The sequence below is a fragment of the Stenella coeruleoalba genome, assembly GCF_951394435.1.
Source record: "Stenella coeruleoalba genome assembly, chromosome: 7".
In the NCBI taxonomy this organism is placed as follows: Eukaryota; Metazoa; Chordata; class Mammalia; order Artiodactyla; family Delphinidae; genus Stenella; species Stenella coeruleoalba.
Window position 1 is genome coordinate 117,910,578 of NC_137153.1, and position 20,054 is coordinate 117,930,631.

Genomic DNA, 20,054 nt, shown 5'->3' on the forward strand with positions numbered 1-20,054 from the left:
TTGCTCATCCTTGAAATGGACAGTAGCCTTCCATAAGGACGACCTTATTTTCGATGTGACGCGGATGTGCTACAAGGGGCGAGCATTTGTTTTTCCACCTTGCGGAGCTGTCCTTGACTCAGGGAGCGGACTCGGTGTGCAGAAGTTTACATCTCAGTGTGGTTGGTGAGTGATAAGAGTCAGCTGCTTTTCAGGCAGGGAGGGTTCTTAGCGTTGCTCTTTAAATGTGAGCAAGGCTGCCCGTGCGCGCTAAGGGCAACTTTCTAGGGACAGAGTCCGTCCAAAGCGTTCTTCAGATCTTTAAGGAGATCCGTGAGCCCTGAACGATTCCGTCCACTGGATCAGAGGTTCTGGTGGATTAACACTTTTTGTTTTTTTTTCCCCCCACTTCAAAGGCAGATCGGGAGCGGTGCCGAGAAAAATTTCCTTACTAGATGACATTTCATCGCAATGTCCGATCGTTTGGGGCAAATAACCAAGGGCAAGGATGGGAAAAGCAAGTATTCGACTCTCAGCCTGTTTGATAAGTATAAAGGAAAATCAGTAGACTCGATCAGATCCTCAGGTAAGAGGGGGTTGGAGGCCAGTTCCTTATGCTTTCCCTTAAGCGAGAAGCTCCAGGTCAAGGATCAGGAAAACCTAGAGTCCCCTGTCTGGTCAGACAGGAATGGTCCATGCAGACCAGTCTGCTGGGCACGTGGAGGTCATCCTGTAGTTCAGGGGAAACACGTCACCCTCTGCTCCTAATTGATGTATGATTTCAGAGCCTGGAATATCCTGACTCTGCTGTACTAGGATTATTTCCTCCTCTGTCTTATCTTATTGAAGCCATGGATATTTTGAGCCCGATGGGCAGAATGGAATTTAATTTGCATTAGAGTTACCCCTTTAGGTTTCATGGTTCTAATATTCCGGAGCTTGGCGGGGAAAGTTCCTGTTGATTCTGTCCACACCCCTTGAGAATTTTATGAATGCCGGGGGCCCTGCTCAGGCTTGGCTTGGGTCTAGGCGAGGCTGTCCCTTCAGTCCTGCTGTAACGAGGCCAGAGCAGTCTCCCCTCTGCACAGGGCTAGTCATTCTGTGGGATGGAGGTTTCTAGGCCTGGCCCCTCCCCCATGTCCTAAACGCCCTGAGCCTTCTGCCCACGAGCAAACTGGAAGCCTCCGCACAGACTTCAGCAGCTCCTGTGTCTCTGAAGTCCTCGGTGAAGGGCTTGTAAAAGGACTGACTACAAGTGACCACCAAGCACTTTTTGTGTGTTTGCGTGGCGGGTCTGTCCCTTGTTTGTTGTTTGGTTGCCTCTGTCATTATCCTCTAGAGTTTGGAAGAGCAGCTGAATGAACCTGGCATCTTTCCTTCCATGACTTTCTGTGCAACATCTCTTTCCACCTCTCCCTCCACACAGTTATTCCTAGACATGGCTTACAGAGTCTCGGGAAAGTTGCCACAGCCCGGCGTATGCCACCGCCTGCAAACCTGCCAAGCTTGAAGTCTGAAAACAAAGGAAACGACCCCAACATCGTTATAGTACCCAAGGACGGGACGGGATGGGCAAACAAGCAGGATCAGCAAGACCCAAAGAGGTGAGAGCAGAGGGGCGGGCGGAGGGCCGGGAGCTGGAGCTGCGTCCGTGGCCGGCCCCCTCTCCTCCTGCAGGGGCAGCTCTGGAGAACTGGGCAGGTTCCAAAGGAAGCTTCTTTCACCCCGACTCCTGCTACTTAGCAGTTTCTTGCTCCCTGCCTTCATTTTTCCTGGCTCTGGGAGCCGATGCAACAGTGTTTCTGTGAGCTGCCTTTCCCTGGTGACCAGTGTCCCCTGTGCCTTGTTAAGAAGGGCTCACCTCTCCCAGAGGAGCCACTGTGGGGAGAGCTGAGTGCTTCACCTGGTTGGGGTCCCTGGGTGCTGGGCCCCAGGTAGAGAAGGTGGAGCCGTCCCAGCTGTTGGGGCAGCAGCGCCCCACACAGGTGTCTGCACATGCTCTGTAGGACTCAGTTACGAGGACAGCCGCCCCAGTCCAGGCACTCGGGGTCAGCGCGCAGCCTCCCTGCAGGCCCACCCTCTGCCGGCACAGCACTTACGGGAGCCTTAGGAGGCCCGGGATCTGGCACAGAGATCATCATTAGAGGGAGGTTGTGTGGTGGCGCTGAAAGCACGAGTGTGCCGCCTGAGCCTTCGTTCCTCCTTCCGTGGCCCGTGGCCCGGCTGCGTTCCAGCCAGCGGTAGGGTGTCCAGGAAAGAGGATTGGGGTTTGCGCTGGGAGGGGTTTGGGGAAGGACGGGGCCTCTCTGAGGCTGGCAGGCAGAGCCCTGCTGCTGGGCTTGGCCGTGAAAACAGAGCAGTCCAGCCTCATACCCTCTCCTGCCCTGTGTTTCCCCTGTGGTCTGGCTGCTGATTGATACTCAGGACCCAGAAAGTAAAAGTGGCCCAGAGCACAGCCTGCCAGCCAGGGTCCTTTTCTCTAATTGGAAGTGGCCAATAGCTTCTGTAAAACTTCTGTAGTTACTTCAGACCATATGTAGAGAGTGAGCCAATAATTCGCTCAGATGATCAGTAATAACTGAAATTTTAAGACAGTTCCTAACCGTTGGCTTAGGGATCATCCTGATTGACGGTATAGTGTGACTTTTAGAACTGGACAGATGTGTGTGATTTCCAGCCAGGCCATTTATGGGACCTGGTTTATTTGACTTCTGAGCATCATTGTCCTCCTGTGAAGTACAAATAACACCTGGTTCCGGGGGTGGCTACAGGAAATGGATGAGATTGGCCCAAGTCACGTGTTTAGCACAGGGCCTGGCACAGAGGTGATACGTGGCGGATGTCCTCATTCTGTTCAAGTGTAGACGCTGCAAACAGCTCAGTGTAAGCGTTGAAATGCCTCTGCTACTGAAAGTTCTAGAGAGAGAGGACAAAGCCTTGCTCCCTCCTTTTATCCAGTCTTATGTACCAGTAGCATCGAAAGCGTCAGGCATCTTCAACGAGGCCAGTGTGCTGAAGCATGTTTGCCAGCCAGAGGTGAAGAGTGAGTGTTGGCGGGGGCAGCAGACCCCGGCGCTGCTTCTCTGCCTCCCCTGGGCCACATCCTCACGAGGCTGTCAGGGAGTTGGCCGAGTAGGGGGGCCACACCTGCTGGGACTCAGTGTTTGGAGACCACAGAAGTGACACCACCTGGAAGCATCTATTTCAGGTAGAAGGTGATGTGAGAGAGGAGGGTCAGTGGCCTTCATTGTGTAATAATCACAGGTGGTGAGTTACTCGGTTGAGTAAGCCTTGGATGTGTGTAGAATTTGCCTTCAGCTGAGCCACCGGCATTGGGTGGATTCTGGCCAGGGGATTGCTGTCCTCCTTGAAGCTCGTCGCATGGAAGGTTGAACAGAACGAGTGACTGGAAGGCTGCAAGTTGGCAGAAATCTTCCTTCAGAACCCTTTCTTATTGCTCTCAGAATATGACTTGTGGGGTATAGATCGACAGACGCACCTTTGCTGGAGGGTAGCTCCACGGTATCTTTTAAACTTTAAAACGTCTTTTGATCCAGCTGTCCCACTTCTAAGAACTTAGACTACTGAATTGCATACACACAAGTGTGCCAAGATGTGTACACAAAAATGCTCATTGCAGTTTTATCTGTAATAGAAGAAAAATTGGAGGTTGGCACATTGTGGCCCATCCACCTGTACTGTGTCATTAAAAGAAAGCAGTAGATCCATGTGTGTTGTCACGAAAAGATGTCAAGGGCATTGAGTAAAACACGAGTTGCTGGACTGTGTGTATGGTGTTACCCTACTTGTGTTACAAAATGCTATGCTAATACACGTAGAAAAATCTGCTTGAGTTTCTCTCCGGAGGATGAGATCGTGACAAATTCTGTGTTACATGTATTTATTTATTTTTATCATGAGCATGTATTTCTTTTATAAGCCAGGAGAAGGTTTAAAAAAAAAAATCTGCTCATGCTTCAAAGAGATCAGCCCCTGAGGAGCTGTGAGCTCTTGGTCAGGAGCGAGGGGCGGGAGCTCAGAGCCCATTCCCTGCCCCGACGCAGTCTCCCTCGTGACATGTCCTCCATCACTTCGTTGTTGGCCGTGAGCTTTCAGTCTTCGCAGACAGAAGGCTCTGTGGAAAGGCAGAGGGCTGGCCTGTCCTATCAGGCGTCGGTGAGCAGACCTCACAGGTGGTCCAGTTTCTCGTTGCCTTGGCCAGCCTAGGAGTCCGCCGGGGAAGGTATCTTTATTGGCCAGAGGAGGTCTTGCTCCCAGCCAGCGAGCAGCCGTGTCTCTCGGGAATGTGGAGGGACCTTGTGGGCTTGGCCGGCGCCTGTCTAATTCCTGTGTGTGTCCTGCCTTTGTCTAGTTCCAGTGCGACGGCCTCTCAGCCGCCGGAGTTGCTGCCGCAGCCGGGTTTGCAGAAATCTGTCTCCAATTTGCAGAAACCGACACAGTCGATCAGTCAGGAGGTAGGTGCTGGGGACCCGGTCCCGATGCTTGCCTAGGCGTCGGCGCCTCTGAGCTCCCTGGCGCTGGGGACCGATGGGAGCTGTCGCTGAGAAGCGTGGCTCTGCGTGACGTGCTCATTCCAGAGGCAAACCTGATGAGTGACTCTTGAGAGAGACCCCAGATGCAGAATAGAATATAGACGCCTAATTTGATTCCAGTTGCCTTAGCTTGAGGTGAGTCACTCTGGCAGCTACAGGCTAGATCGGGCCCCCCGCAGTGTCTCCCCGGAAGCAAGTGTCAAAAGGAGACAGCAGGTGTTAGGCTACAGAAGGTTCAGTGGTCTGGTGAGTTTGGAAAACAAAATGAAGCCAGCTCCTTTGCTTGGTTTTCTTAATGTCATACTTTCTCTCGGTGTCTTCAGTATGCTAATGTGTCCTGTGAGTCTCCGAGAAAAGGACATCATGGCCAGCGGTCCCGAAATGTATTTATCCTTGGAAACCTCTTTTCGTCGAACGTCTCTAGAGACTAGTGTCTCTCAGAGCATGCTGTGGGAAATACCAAGCTGTGATCCTTTATTTGTTGCTGCACTTCATACGCCTCTAAACAGAGTCATGATTTAATCAAGAGCTCATATCCTACTTGGCCCACTGGTGTCTGTCTGTGGGTACAGAGGCCGGTATCTGGTGGCTAGAAATCTAGGCAAGGTGTCTGAATCTTTTAGAAGACCAGAAAAAATCTAGACAGATGCCTGGCGTTCACTGGCTCCCTTGAAAGAATGACTCAGTTTGCATTGCTGCCTGGGCAGTAGAAGGACCGAGGTGCCGTCCCCATCTGCGGGGAAAGCTTATGGCTTTACCAGAGGGACACCCTCCCTGCCCAACACTGAACTGTGCTTTGAAATTAAAGGAGAAGCAAGAAGAAATCCACATTCATGCGAGACTGCATGTTCATTGGCCTAAATCCACTGGGACCTGCTGATCAGTCAGAGCATGTAGTGTGGAGTTCGTATCTGTTTCCCAGAATTTGAAGCTGAGTGCGATTAAGGAGCCCTGGTTGTTTCTACAGCCCTGGCTCTACGTCAGACTCACCTTCCAAGCTTGTTAGAGACAAACAGGCCTGGGCCGGGCCTGCGTGCGGCTTGGGCACCTGTGGAGCACGGGTGCCGCGGGGACTGCGGTCGGGTCGGGCCCTGTCCTGCAGCTGGCACGCGGGCCCTCCGCCTGGCGCTTACCAGCTCTCCTCTCGTGCGGGGACGGTGTTGGGAGGAGACCCCCGGTGGTTCCCAGCTTTGGGGTGAGATTTGCCACAGTGTTGTTAACGCCTTCGTGGCCCCTAGGCCTTCTCTTCCGGGGGTGAGGGTGGGGGCCATCCCTGTGGCTTCAGGCTTGGCTGCAGACCCCGAGCCGGAGGCTGTGGGATGGCAGTGCCCTGGGGCCCCCTGCTTCCCGCTGGTCTGAAGCCTCGCCCTTCCCAGCAGGGGCTGCCCTGCCCCTGTCACGGTGCTGGCATTTCCCTTGTGTGGTCTGCACGGGGGACCCTGGGCGTTCCAGGCCTCTCAGGTCAAGCACTCAGGGCAAGTGTGTGATAAATACAGGCGTTATTGCGCCTACTCAGCTCTGCATCGAAGGCAAGAGAGACAGCCGTCTGCCTTGAGTGTGTGTGGCGGAAGAGGCAGGGGGAGGATGGGAAGGGGTAACTGTTTATCCAGGATCTAGTCCAGTAAGTGATGGAACGTCATGCTGCATCAGCTTGGATTTGTGTATCTTTACCTTCGGTTGTTAAGTAGCATGTTGTTGGGAAGACAGCTGAGTTCAGTGGTTGGGGACCTGAAGGGGCTTTGGGCGTGGGCAGGGTGAGGACAAGTCCTGGTCCCGCCTCGCTAGCTGAGTGTCTAACCCAAGTGACCCAGGTGTGCCTAGCACCGTGCCTGGCGTGCGGTGAGCTTTCAGCAGAGGTGAGCCGAGCCGGGCAAGCCCAGATGAGTGGAGGCGGAAGGCCGCGCACCTGGGGAGTGGTGCCTTGTGGCACGGCAGTGATTGTGGAAAGTGGTGCTGCCGCCTGGCCAGCGACTCGTCAGGCACGTGAGCCTTCCCGCGCGCGTGTTCTGTTAGCGGCGCCACCCAGTTTTTCAGACACACTAGAATTGGGGTTTGGTCTTGTCCCTGGAGCAAGACAGAGTAGCTCTGCGTGGGCATGAGGGGCAGCCTGGCAGCATGTTCCGAGCGCACCGCTGGCTCTGCCGTGGGACCCTGAGCTGGCCGCTCGCCCTCCGGCCTGCCCCTCGTCTGTCATGTGGCCGTGGGTCCTGACCCTGGACTGTTGCCCGAGTGGGAGGCTGCGTGGAAAGCCCGCGTGGTTGGACCTTACCCCGCTGGTGGTGGTGGAGGGTACATCAGTGTAGGGTCTGGACCTCAGGTGAGGGTCTGAGGGCACCTTGTTCTGACTCGCTCAGGGAGTGGACCGCAGACCCTGTTCTCATTGTCTTCCTTCTTTCAGAATACAAATTCAGCGCCAGGTGGACCAAAGTCATGGGCACAGCTGAATGGAAAGCCAGCAGGACACGAAGGTGGTAAGTGTGTGTGTGGCGTGGCGGTGGGCGGGTGGGAGGGAGGTGTGCCTTTTCTGGGCTGCTCCAGTTCTGTCCAGGCAGTCTTCGGCTTGCAGCTTTGTGGACTCTCCTCCCAGAGCGAGTTACTGCCTTTGCCCCGGCGGTGGAAGTGCTGATTCTGCAGAGCACGTCAGCTCTTTGGTTTCACTGAACATTATTGCTAAGGACAGCCCTCCCAAGGTGTGCGGAGAGACCGGGCGCTGGCCCTGGGCTCCCTCGTCGGCTGAGCCGCCATTGGAGCGAGTCCCCAGCCCCCAGGGAGGAGGTGTTGCCTGCGGGGCACTGGTTTTGTACCTGGGTTTGCACATCAGCAGCCTCGGGAACTGCTTGCTTTTGGGCAGTGACACCAGAGCATGCGGAGGTTGCGTGGTATTTGTTACCATTGGTGTCCCGCCTGACACAGGGACTCAGACGGCTGCAGTGGTTCTGCACAGCCGTTGTGGGGTGAGTGGAAGGGGAAAGCATCCCGAGTTTTAAGTGAATGCCGAGCAACAGACTGAAATGGCTCCAAGGCAGGCCCAGAGCAGAGCGGCCCCCGAGTGGCATGGCTGAGGGGCGCTGGGGCAGAGGGAAATCTGGCTCCCCTCCAGCATCTGGAGCCCTTTGAGAATGTGGGCCCAGGGTCCACGGGTGTTCTTGAGAGGAGCCAAAAACCCAGATTCTTCTACATGAACTCCTGGTTTCCCAGCGTAGGCGTGCGTATTTCTAGCACACTGTGCAGAGCACGCTGGGCGGCGCCCCAAGCTGGATGGAGAGGGACGGTGGTGTGAGTGGCTACACCGCAGTTGCTTTTTTTCCTGTAAACCAGCACGGGCTGCCTTTTTTACCCTTGGCTCCTGTCCCGGCACTGCCCTCTGTCTTCTGCGTATCCCTGCTGGCCAAGGCCTGGCCAGACTTTACGTTTTATGGCTTAGAGTAGAAAACCAGCTCCGTGTGCCACCTTCCCCACACACCCCTGCCACTCCGATGCCCCAAGGACGGGCCCCTCTAGCCTCCGGTCGCTGTGCGGTTGAAGGCCCACCCCTTCCTCAGCCCGAAGGTGTGCCGGGGGCTTTGGAGCCGCAGCTCGCCTAGAGGAGAAAGGGCAGGGGGAGCTCAGCTGGCTGCCCCAGCCTGGAGGGTGAGCGGGGCCAGGTGGGGCGGGGATGCAACAAGGCACTGCAGACGGGAAGCAAGGTCTTCACGGAGGCATGACGGAGATGATTCACTGGACTGTTAACAGTGGTTCTTTGCTTTCTATAGCCTTCATTTCCATAAGGTTGCAATTTCCTTAAGTAAATGGAATATTCATTTTAATCTAACAAGAACTTACAGAGATTAAAAAAAACTAGTGTAAATTGGCACTGCCCGTCACACACCAGCACGAATACCCTTTGACCTGGAGGTTCCACTTGGAGGAAATCACCCTGTAGATGATACTTACAGCTGTGTGAAATGACATGCACGAGATTATTCATTGCAACGTTGTAATAGCAAAAGGTTGGACACAGTCCCTTGAAATGTGCGTCAAAGGATGGTACTTTAATGAAATACTACTTGGCTGTAAGGGAAAAAAGCAGTTTTCTACCGATCTGGCAAGATCTCCAGGACATATTCTTAAGTGAAAAAAAGTGTGGAATAGTACGCAGAGTATATTACCATTTGTGCAAACAACTGGGGAGAGGGAAAGTACGCTTCTAAAAATGTTGTATGCGCATTAAAAAAAAATCTCTGGAAGGAAACATAAGAGGAAGGGAGAGAAGGAACGAAACAGAAGACTACCTGTTTTGTGAGGGTGTTTGAAGTAGGCAGATGGGGCACGAGGGTAGGAGGTAGGCTTCTGTTTATGCTCTTTTAAGGCTTTTTACCTTTGAACCTTTTGATTGTATTACCTATCAAAAGAAAACTTGATTTAGAAAATAATCCTAAAACACAGTAAAATACTCTGTAAACATGTGATAGCTCGTCTGGGAGACGGCAGAGCCCAGTAGCCCAAGAGGAGAGAACAGACACGTGCCGACCAGGTGGGGCCGGGGCGGGAACCCGGCTTCTGGTTCCCCTCCTATGCCGGGGTCACAAGCCCGCGATGCCACCAGGGCTGTGGGATTTGGGGGTGTGGCCCACAAACATTTTCATGACTCTTTGGAACTCAGAAGGGTTCTTCCTGAGTTGACAGACTCTCTCCATGTAGAAGGTGGTCGTTTGGTCTGTTTCACTTGGATCAGGCCCAGGAGGCCTGCTTGTGTGGCCTCAGGCAGAGGCCAGAGGCACATGGCTCGTGGGCTCTGCTGCCAGAGCACCACCGGCGGCTCCATCTGGGGCCTCAGAGAAGCCCCTGATTTCACTGCCTCAGTTTCTCATGGCAGAGAACAGATGGTAGGAGGGATTGGTGGGTGAACATTACAGGGTGTTCAAACCTTAGGAATACTACTACTTTGGTTTGAGATTTTGAGTTCTTCACTTTATCTTTTTTATCTGTGGAGGGTAAGTTTAATTCATGATTAGAATAATACCTTCATGACTGTTGAGGCAGAAAAAAAAGTACTAGGCGTTTGCTGTTGTTGTTGCTGTTGTTTTTTAACTTCAAATTATCTCCTTTTTTTCTTTTCTTTTGGCCGCGCTGCACGGCATGCAGGATCTTAGTTCCCCGACCAGGGATGGAACCCGCTCCCCCTACAGTGGAAGCGCGGGGTCTTAACCACTGAACCGCCAGGGAAGTCCCTCTACCATATTTTAAAAGCAAGACTTTCGTATTTCATTCTTGCCAATGACCTTTTAACATAATGAAGCAACTATGTGAGCAGTAGTGCTCCTTTGCGACACTTGGCGATTATCTCTCAGGTTAATCATTGGTTAATAATGTGTCCAGTTATCCCCCCGGCATGTTCATTTGACCCTGGACCTTTTTACTAAGTGGGATGGTGGATGAATCACCGCCTTGTGCATCTGCACTAATCCCTGCTGCATCTTTCCGGCAAAGTCTGCCTGAGTTAGCAGGTCCTCAGATCAGTAATACCTAGGGACAGATTTGGCTGTATTGTCTAGGGATCAAAGCATGTCACAGTTGGACATTTTACTGTGTGATGTTGCTGTTATTAAGTTTGTGTGGTGCTGGACATGCGCTGTGTATTCCAGGAGAGGGACCAAATCCCACTCTAGACCCTAAAATGCATCGTTTATTATTATCTATTCATTGAAAAGACGATTGCAGGTTCCCGGTGCTAAGTGCTGTGAGTGATTGGAACAAAGTTAAGAAAAGGCTTCTCTGCAGAGTTCATAGTGTAGGGGAACGAATGAAAGAACAAAGAAGTTGTTCCCAGATCGCAAGAGTGAAATGTTTGGTCTTGTAGGGCTTGAGGATCTCTGTAGAAAATAGTCAACTGGAGTGGACAGACGAAGAGGCATAAATCTAGGGTGAGGGTGTAAATCTAGGGTGGAGGCGTTGGGGGCCAGGGCATTACCTCCACCCAAAAGCAGTTGGCTTCACTGGGCTGATTTCACCAAAGACCGTGCTTATCCGCCCCCCAGGGCCACTGGAAGGACCTTACTGCCTTCTTCCAGGAGTGGGAGGGAAGGATCTGGGCTGGAACCGCTGCCATACCTTACCCCCTGCCCTTTGTGACCAGCTCCTGCAGGGTGGCTGGCGAGGGACCTGGTGCGGTCTGCGGGCAGCCTCCCTTTGTCAGGGAACCCTAGTGCCACTCTGCGGGCACAGAAGGCCAGCGCAGACGGCGCCCCAGGAAGGAGCTCCCTTCAGGGCAGCGTGGCTGCCAGCGTGTGCCGTTGTTAAGCAGAGAGCCGTTGATGCCCATCTCACTGCTCCGCACGTCTTCCCAACTCTCTTGACAGGTTTAAGGGCCTCAAGCCGACTGTTATCCTTCTCTCCCGAGGAATTTCCGACGCTGAAAGCAGCTGGAGGGCAGGACAAGGCTGGCAAAGAAAAGGGCGTCTTAGATCTGTCGTATGGGCCAGGACCAAGCCTCCGCCCTCAGAGTAAGTGAACTGCAGCCCCTGTCTGGGCACCCACGGGAACAGCAGAATTTCCCCTTGTCTTTCTGCCCTCGTAGAAGCATGCCGTTTCTCGAGGAGCCAGGCTCCCTGGCTGGAAAGCACGCCCGTTGATCCTGCACCTGATCCATGCGTCTGCTGGACTTATTCCCTGGGCTGGGCTGGAGGTCGCTCCTCCTTTCTTGTCCTTTGGGTTAGGCCAGGCCTGTCCGCCTTCCCAGCAGGCATCAGATGTTAGTTCTGCTGTGCCTGGGTGGTCACGGCGAGGACAGACAGACCAAGGGTCAGTTAACTTGATTCCCGACTCAGGAGCTTGTTTTCTAACCAGCGGCTCCCAAACTTGGCTGAATCCTGTCAGAATCACTTGGGGCGTTTGTTAAAAAGTCTTGATTTCCAACCCTCGCCCATCCCCAGCCAAATTAGAATCTGTTTTTTTTTTTAACACGTTCCCCTGGTTGAGTAGCCGGCCCAGCACTAGCCTCCACGACCCCTCATCTGGGGTCTGGCCAAGGGGTCAGCAGGATTGTGTAGCAATTCTCACTGGTACTATTTTTTTCTTCGTGGTCTTGGGTGGTTAGTATTCAAGGTGTTGTTTAGGAATGGGATTTTCCATCTGTTCTAATCACGGATTCTGAAGTAGCCCTTGGGGGGGGGAGTTGATCAGGTTTTGAAATATGAGAGACTTTTATCTGCTTGTTTTGATTAATCCCCAAGGTATCCCAAAGCGAGAACAGATATCCTATAAATGAAACAATCACCGTGCAGCTCTCATAAAACATACGGCCTTTTCAGCGGCCTATGCTGGGGTATTTTGGCTGCTCCAAATACATAATCAAATTCCTTAGGCCAGGAACTCTAACTTTCTGGGATTAACTAAGATGAGCTGCTATAGGATTATAACCGTTTAGAAGTAGAAGCAGCTTCTGGGATCACTCCCATCTCCTCGTTTGAGAAGATGAAGAAGCAGATGGCCTGAGGGGTGACCAGGGCTTGGCCAAGATCACGCACGAGGCACCTGAAGAGCTGGGAGCAGTCTGTGACCTTGTGGCTCCGGTCCTGGGTTCCATTTTCTTAGGGGTCAGGTACTCAGGGACCTGTTTCAACTCCTAACTACAAGTTGACTGGAAAGAGGAGTCTTTTTGGCTCGTCTGATTCCTCGTTGGCCTCTGAATTCCACCAGGCTTTGCTACATTTGCAGTGGAAAGCCTCGTCTTAAAAAGATGGTCACAGAGGGTTGGCAGGTTTCAATCTGTGACCTGTGGGAGGGCCCCACAGGCCGCTGCCAGAGCTGGTGGGGTGAGGCCCGGTGGGTAGGGCCCCAGACCCTTCCAGCCCCCTCTCGGAGAGGGGAGAGCAGCTCTGCTTTACTTCACAGCTGGGGAGTCTCTGACTAGAGGTGCCACTGCTGAATGGAGCTAGAACACGTGTCCGGAACTCTCTCTGGTTCTGAAGTCCAGTCCAGTGCTGAGCACAGTGCTGGTCTTGTTGGGGTCAGCATGATTGTGGAAGAAATGACCCAAGGCTGCTTTCACTGGGGCCGTCTTGGTTTCTTTGGAGTGTCAGGTCTGAGGTTGTGTAGTTTCTGAGAGTCGATGAAGACCACGTCTCGTTGACACTTGCCTTCTCTCTGAGTGGACCTTATTTTGTGTTTCTCTGACAGTCAGACTCCCTCAGCAAGTTCATATTCATTGGCCAGGTGTCTGCCCCCCACCTTCCCTGACAGACTTGACCAGTCGACTCGATTCTTCACTTTTGTTTTTTTTATTTTTTTAAAATTTTTTGGTGAGTGAGGGGGGTCCCTTGACCTTCAGAACCTCATACAATCCCTCCTCCCCCTCCTCTTTCCTCTCCCCTTTTGCCCCCTTTCAATTTCCAGATGTGACAAGCTGGAGGGAGGGCGGTGGGCGAAACATAATTTCTGCCACGTCTCTGAGCGCCTCCCCAACTGAGCTGGGCAGCAGGAACTCGAGTGCGGGAGACGGAGCCCCCTCCTCGTCATGTACCAGCGATTCTAAGGACCCCTCTCTCCGCCCGGCTCAGCCTGTCCGAAAAGGGGCTTCACAGTTCATGGGGAATGTATACCACCCACCTACCTACCATGACATGCTTCCTGCTTTTGTAAGTCTTCGGAGTGTGCATTTTTTTCCCCATGAGGTCCGATTGTTCATGTCCAGCAGAACCTACTTCACGTGGTTGAATGTCCACCTTGGGTTCTCCCTCCCAGTTTCTTTGCCCTGATACCCTACTTTGGAGGCTTCCATTACTTTTGCATTTTCTCTCCTTCTTTTCAAATCTTAAGGGCCTCTGGCTTCTTTCCCTGGTGATGTGGATGTTATCTTAGCCTTAGCTCTTTAGAAGAAGGAGAGGCAGGTATATTCCCCAAGGCACAGGTCCCCAGATTTGCATACTGACAGCAGGAAAGAAATGGGGGAGATGGTGATTGATAGGATTAATTGGAAAACCCCAAGACTTTCCTGTTTCTTTTTCCCATTTTCCATTTTCCAAAACAAATTTTAATGCAAGTGGAACTTAGAATCTGGGTCATTACCAGAAAACCCTGTTCATTGATGTTATGTTTCAGATGTGTTCGCCACAGTCATCAGAGAACCAGGGTACAGTGGAACGAGGATCTTTTCCCCTTCCCCAGCTCCGTCTTGAACCCCGTGTTCCTTTTAGACAGTTCCAGATGAATGACCAAGACGGGTAAGGTTATTGCATTATAGTCACGTATGTAGAAATTAGCCTGGTTGGTGATACTGGACAAGATAGTGGGCTTACATATGAAAGTGCTTAGTCTTCTGGAGACCTCAGAGAAACCAGCTCAAGACCCAGGGAGTGTGAGAAGGCTGGGGCAGGACAAGAGATTTCAGGTTCCTGGCAGGTGAAGATTTGGCATGTGTTTATTGCTGCTACCCTAGACATTAGCCTGAGCATATAAAACTGCAGAACGAAGCAGAACTTCTTTCGAGGATGTATTTGTTCACTGTGTGTCCTTTAAAAAGGAGACGGTTTTAATATTAAGGGCACACATGAACCTTTGCAGTGTAGGATTTAGTTTTGGAAAAGTACTTGGGTTTGCTTCCGTATGTATACTTGACACGAGTCCAGCATCTTTACCCTTCTCTCTCTCATCAGAAAAGAAAACAGGCTGGGAATGACTCGCCCGATCCGTCCGCTGAGGCAGCTGGTGGAACGGGCGCCGAGGCCCACCATCATCAATGCGGAGAACCTGCGGGGCCTTGACGACCTGGACACCGATGCTGACGACGGCTGGGCAGGTGGGTGGGGGTGTTTGCTGGGGCTCACAGCTGCGGGTTTCGGAGGGGAGGACTGCGGTCTGTCTCTGCTTACCAAGGTTGGAAGTCCTCTGACACCAAGCCCACTGTTTTCCTCGGCAAGGTGGAATGGAAACAAGGGGCGGGGAGCAGCCTTGGTGCCCTGAAGAGATCCTTATTGGTTGGCACTCAGACGAGCAGTTGCTTCCTGACAGGGCCGTGTCTTCTTTTGTCTTTGGTCTTGACCTTAGAGGGGGAAAAGAGACTTTGTATAATGGAAAAGTTAAAACAAACAAGTGTAATGAACCCCAGGGAGCTCCCTGTCACCGAGTTTCAGCATTTCAGCAAATGCCGACATTCTGCATTCTTATCTTCACCCAACCCCACCCCCCAACCTGATTATTTTCTTTTAAAATTCTTTTGGATTGTTTGTTTTCAAGTAAACTTTAACGCGTTGAAAGGCACACATTTAATTTTACAGTTTTGACAGATGTATAGCTTGAGTAGCACAGCCGAGTCACAGTCACGATACAGAGCACTTTCCTCACCACCCAGCCCCTCCCTAGCCAGTCTCCCTCCCGGACTGTGTCCAAGACTCGCCCAAGGCCTCCCTGTCTTACGATGAATCTTAACTGCAGACTGCAAACGAATGGAGTCCCACAGCTTTCCTTCTCCTGTGACGTTTGTGAGATTCATCCATGTTATGTATATCGATAGTTGCTTTTAATTACGGAGGTATATTTCAGTATACCTCAGTATAGTATCAAATACTATCATTTGTTCAAATACTATAATTTGTTTACCCATTCAAAAGTTCCATTATGAATGATATGTTCATTTCTCTTGGGTAAATATCTAGGAGTGGAATTGTTGAATTAAAGGGTAGGTGTGTGATTAGTTTTATAAGAAGCACCCAAGCCTTTTTCCATGGTGGTTCGTGATGCCATTCCCAGCCTCGATTTTGAGAATTTAGTTGCTCTGCATCCTCACAACACTTTGATGTGAGTCTTTTTATTTTTAGCCATTCTAGTGGGTGTGTAGTGGTATCTCGTTGTGCTTTTAACTTTCATGTTGCTGATGACTAATGATGATAAACACGTTTTCATGTCGATTTGCCTACTGGTGTCTTTGTGTGTCTGTGTGTGTGTGTGTTCGGATACAAGTCCTTGGAGACTTAACATTTCACAGATATTTTTTCCAACTGCCTGCCTTGTCTGTTCATTTTTTAGCAGTGCGTTTTGATGAGCAGAAGTTTTCAGTTTTGATGAAGTTTAACTTACAAATTTGTGTTTTTTATGGTTTTTACTTTTGTGTCCTTTATAAAAAAATCTTTGTCTCTCCTTGGTGGCAAAGATACTCCCTTATGTTTTATAGTTTTAACACTTATTTTTGGATCTGTGATCCGTGTTGTATTAATTTGTATATGGTGTAGGATAGGGGTCGGAGTTCATTTTAATAAATTGGTTTGTCTAATTGTTCTGCACTGTTTGTGATAAGACTTTTCTTTCCCTATTGAGTTGCTTTGACACCTTTGCCAACAATCAGTTGATTGTATAAATGTGGGTCTATTTCTGGACCCTGTTTGTTCCTTTGATCTGTTTATTCATCCTTATGCCAATAGCACGCTGTAGCTTTATAGTAAGTTCTAAATTCAGTGGTGTAAGTTCTCCAGCTTTGTTCATGTTTAAGATTATTTGACTATTCTAAATTCTTTTCATTCTCATGTAAATTTAGAATCAACCGGTCAGTATTTTAAAAGCCTGCAGGCATTGTGGTTAAGATTGTGTTGAATTTATTTCTGGATAAATGAAATCTTAATTTTGAATCTCTTGTCCAGTAACTTGGTGAAACTTTCTCTATTAGGGCTTTCATTTCTCTCAGCAGTGTTTTATAGTTTTCAGTATAGAGGTCTTGAACATCTTTGTTATGTTTATTCCTGAGTATTGTATGTTTCTTGACGCTATCGTAAATGGTACTGGTTTTAAAAAAAAAAAGAAAAGTTTTGTTTTTTAGTGTTTGATGCTATTATATAGACATACATAGAGCTGATTTTTGTGTGTGGACCTTGTACCAGACAGTTTGCTGAATGCATTCATTAGTTTTACTAGCTCTTGTTGATTTCTTAGAATTTTCTGCATAAACCATCATGTTGCCTGTAAATAGGGACAGATTAAATGCCTTTTCTTTTTCTTGCCTTATTGCAGTGTAGTACTTCCAGTACAATGTTGTATTCAAGTTCTGTATTCCTGATCTTAGGGAGAAAGTGTTTAGTGTTTCACCATTAAATATGATGATAGTTGTAAGGTTCTTGGAGATGTTCTTTATCAGATTGTGGAGATTCCTTTCTATTTCTAGTTTGCTGATTTTTTTTAATACATTTATTTATTTATGGCTGCGTTGGGTCTTCATTGCTGTGCGCAGGCTTTCTCTAGTGGCGGCGAGTGGGGGCTACTCTTTATTGTGGTGGGCGGGCTTCTCATTGTGGTGGCTTCTCTTGTTGCAGAGCATGGGCTCTAGGCTCGTGGGCTTCAGTAGTTGTGGCACACGGGCTCAGTAGTTGTGGCTCACGGGCTGTAGAGCACAGGCTCAGTAGTTGTGGCGCACGGACTTAGTTGCCCCGTGGCATGTGGGATCTCAGTTCCCCAACCAGGGATCAGACCTGCGTCCCCTGTATTGGAAGGTGGATTCTTAACCACTGGACTACCGGGGAAGTCCCCCTGATTTATTTTTTAATGCTAACCAACCTTGCATCCCTAGAATAAATTCCACCTACGTCTAGATTCAATTTGCTGATATTTTCTTAAGATTCTTGGTGCCTGTGTTCATGGCAGATATTGGTCTGTAATTTTCTTTTAATATCGCCCTTGGGTTTTGATACCAGGTTTTGCTGGGCTCATAAGATGTGTTGGAAAATGTTCCTTCTCTACTTTCTGAAAGAGTTTCTGTTAGATTGGTATTAGTTTTTTCATAAATGCTTGATAAAATTCGCCAGTGAAACCGATTGGCCCTGGAATTTTCTTTCTAAAGACATTTGTGATAATAAATTTAACTTCTTTGATTAGTCATAGGGCTGCTCAGATTTCCGATGTTTCTGTGTCAGTATTTCATAAGTTGTGATTTTCAAGGGATTTGTTCCTTTCTTTTGAGTTGAACTTAGTGGTGTAAAGTTGTTGATAATATTCCTTTTTTTTTTTTTTCCTGATGTCTGTAGGGTCTGTAGTGATACAGGTATCACCCTTTTTCATTCCTGATAATTAGCTAATTTGTATTTTTTCTCTTTTTCTTGTTCACTTCTGCTAAAGGCTTAGTAGTTTAATTAATCTTTACAAAGAGACAGCTTTTGGCTTTAGTTTTCTCCATTGTTTGATTGTTTTCTAGTTCACCAGTCGTTTTAATTGGAGCTTTCTAGAGTTCTCATTTAATTCCATTGTAGTCAAGAGACCATATTCTGTATGACTTCAGTTCTTCCCAACTTATTAAGACTTGTTTTATGACCAAGATATATGGCCTATCTTGGTGAATATTCCAAGTGCATTTGAAAAGAATGTGTGTTCTATGAGTTGGGTATCACATTCTGTACATATCAGTGTAGTCAAGGTGGTTGATAGTGCTGTTCAGATCTTATATACTTACATTTTTGTCTAGTTCTACCGGTTACTGAAAGTGAGGTGTTAAACTCTCTGCTATAACTGTGGGTTTATCTATTTCTCCCTTTAATTCTGTCAGTTTTTGCTTCATTTATTTTGAAGCTGTTATGCACATTTATCATTTTTATGATTCTGACGTATTGTCCCTTTATATTGTTTTCAAATATCCTTTTTTATCTCTCGTAACACTTCTTGTCTTGGAGTCTGTTTTGTCCTATGTTAGTATCATTGCTCTGACTTAAATTATTTATTGTTGTCATGGTGTATATTTTCCATCCATTCCCTTTAACCCACTTGTGTTTGTATATAAAGTGATGCTCTGGGAAACAGCATGTAATTGCACTTGCTTTATCGTCAAATCTAACTTGCCTTTTAATTGGATTGGGCTTTTTGTCGTCGTCTCCTTTTTTTAACGGTATAATTCACTTGACAGATTTTCATATTACGTAAAATTTACCCTTATAAAGTCTAAAATTCAGATATTTTTCATATATTAACAGGTTTGTGCAGTCATCCTCCCTGTCTGATTCCAGAGCATTTCTGTCTCCCACGGAAGACGCCCATATACCCATCAGCAGAGTCACTCCCAGTTCCCACCTGCCCTCCACGCACACCCTTTGGCAAACGCTCATCTCCCTTCTGTCTCTGTGGATCTACCTTCTGTCTCTGTGGATTTGCTTGTTCTGGACGTTTCCTATCCATGGAATCCCACAGTAGAATACGTGGCTTTTCACATCTGGCTCTGTCACTTAGCATAATGTTTTCAAGGATCACCATGTTGCAGCATGTGTCTGAACTCTTTTAAAATCTTTTTTTAGTGGCCAAATACTCTTCCGTTGTATGGCTCTACCGCGTTTTGTGTACCCACTCATCAGTTGATGGTGACTTTCTGCCACCTGAGCCACTTGGGTAGGGGAGGGCCCTGGGGCAAAACGGCCACCCACGAATCTCACTGTTCAGGTGTCTGTATTGCTAGGGTGGCCTCCTGGCTGGCTTCTGCCTGCTTTTGCCCACTCTCCTCACCTCCTAATACACTTGCAGAGTATTTTGTCTAGATTTAAGAGCTGTTGTCTTAAGTCTAACCGGGGGGTGTTAGTCTAACCAGGCTACTTTGCTGTTACCTGTGCCAGCACTGTCCTTCATTTTTTTTTTTTTTAAATAAATTATTTATTTACTTATCTTTGGCTGCGTCGGGTCTTCGTTGCTGCGCGGGCTTTCTCTAGTTGCATCGAGCGGGGGCTGCTCTTTGCTGCGGTGCGCGGGCTTCTCACTGCAGTGGCTTCTCTTGTTGCGGAGCACGGGCTCCGGGCGCGCAGGCTTCAGTAGTTGTGGCTCGCGGGCTCTAGAGCGCAGGCTCAGTAGTTGTGGCGCACGGGCTTAGTTGCTCCGTGGCCTGTGGGATCTTCCCGGACCAGGGCTCGAACCCGTGTCCCCTGCCTTGGCAGGCAGATTCCCGACCACCGCGCCACCAGGGAAGCCCTGTCTTTCATTTTTATCCGCAGTGTGTGTTCTGGTGGTGGCAGCTGGGTGGTGTGCCTTACCCAGCTGGGTTGGTGCAGTTCCTGACTGGAGGAAGCTCCCCAGTGGCGACCTTAGCACTGCTGAGACTCGCATTTTGTCTCACTTTCCCTGGCCGTGCTCCTGTTGCAGGCCTCCATGAAGAAGTGGACTACTCGGAGAAGTTGAAGTTCAGCGATGATGATGAGGAGGAGGAAGTTGTGAAGGATGGCAGGCCAAAGCGGTAAGTGTCCCTGTGCCGCTGATCGCTCCGCTCCCAAGGAGCGTGACCTTAGCGGGATGTAAATGCACCCGTGTTCGTGGTGCTGCCGTGTGCCTGTCACCATGCCAAGTGCATTTCCTGGTTACCCCAGCAACCTCACAAGGGCAAATGCTCTTTCCATTTGCAGATGAGAGGGCCATAGCTTTTGAGGACAGCTGTTCAGGGATGCAGCCAGGATTTGCACCCAGGCGTGGCTGGCTGGCTGGCTGAGTCCTAGTGATTTAACCACTGTGCCGGTATTTTCCCAAGGGTGTCTTATAGACTGCTTGTTCATAGATTGCTTTGGGTGTAGTGCCCCAGGAGGCTTCTCTGGCCAAGCAGAT

General features: G+C 49.6%; 1 protein-coding gene across 23 annotated transcripts in view; it reads left to right on the forward strand.

Annotated features, from left to right (window-relative positions):
• The window catches only part of PRRC2B (proline rich coiled-coil 2B), a 98,834-nt gene that overhangs the window by 41,654 nt on the left and 37,126 nt on the right, over positions 1-20,054 (forward strand). For 21 of the 23 annotated variants that reach the window (XM_079927894.1, XM_079927896.1, XM_079927895.1 and 18 more), the window contains exons 2-10: positions 396-565; positions 1,406-1,583; positions 4,352-4,454; positions 6,931-7,003; positions 10,871-11,014; positions 12,906-13,147; positions 13,611-13,732; positions 14,165-14,307; positions 19,602-19,692. In XM_079927894.1, coding sequence (XP_079784020.1) covers positions 451-565; positions 1,406-1,583; positions 4,352-4,454; positions 6,931-7,003; positions 10,871-11,014; positions 12,906-13,147; positions 13,611-13,732; positions 14,165-14,307; positions 19,602-19,692 — 1,211 coding nt within the window. In that variant the 5' untranslated portion in view covers positions 396-450. The remainder of the gene's footprint in view (positions 1-395; positions 566-1,405; positions 1,584-4,351; positions 4,455-6,930; positions 7,004-10,870; positions 11,015-12,905; positions 13,148-13,610; positions 13,733-14,164; positions 14,308-19,601; positions 19,693-20,054) is intronic. The other 2 variants (XM_079927891.1, XM_079927885.1) reach the window with 1 other exon arrangement.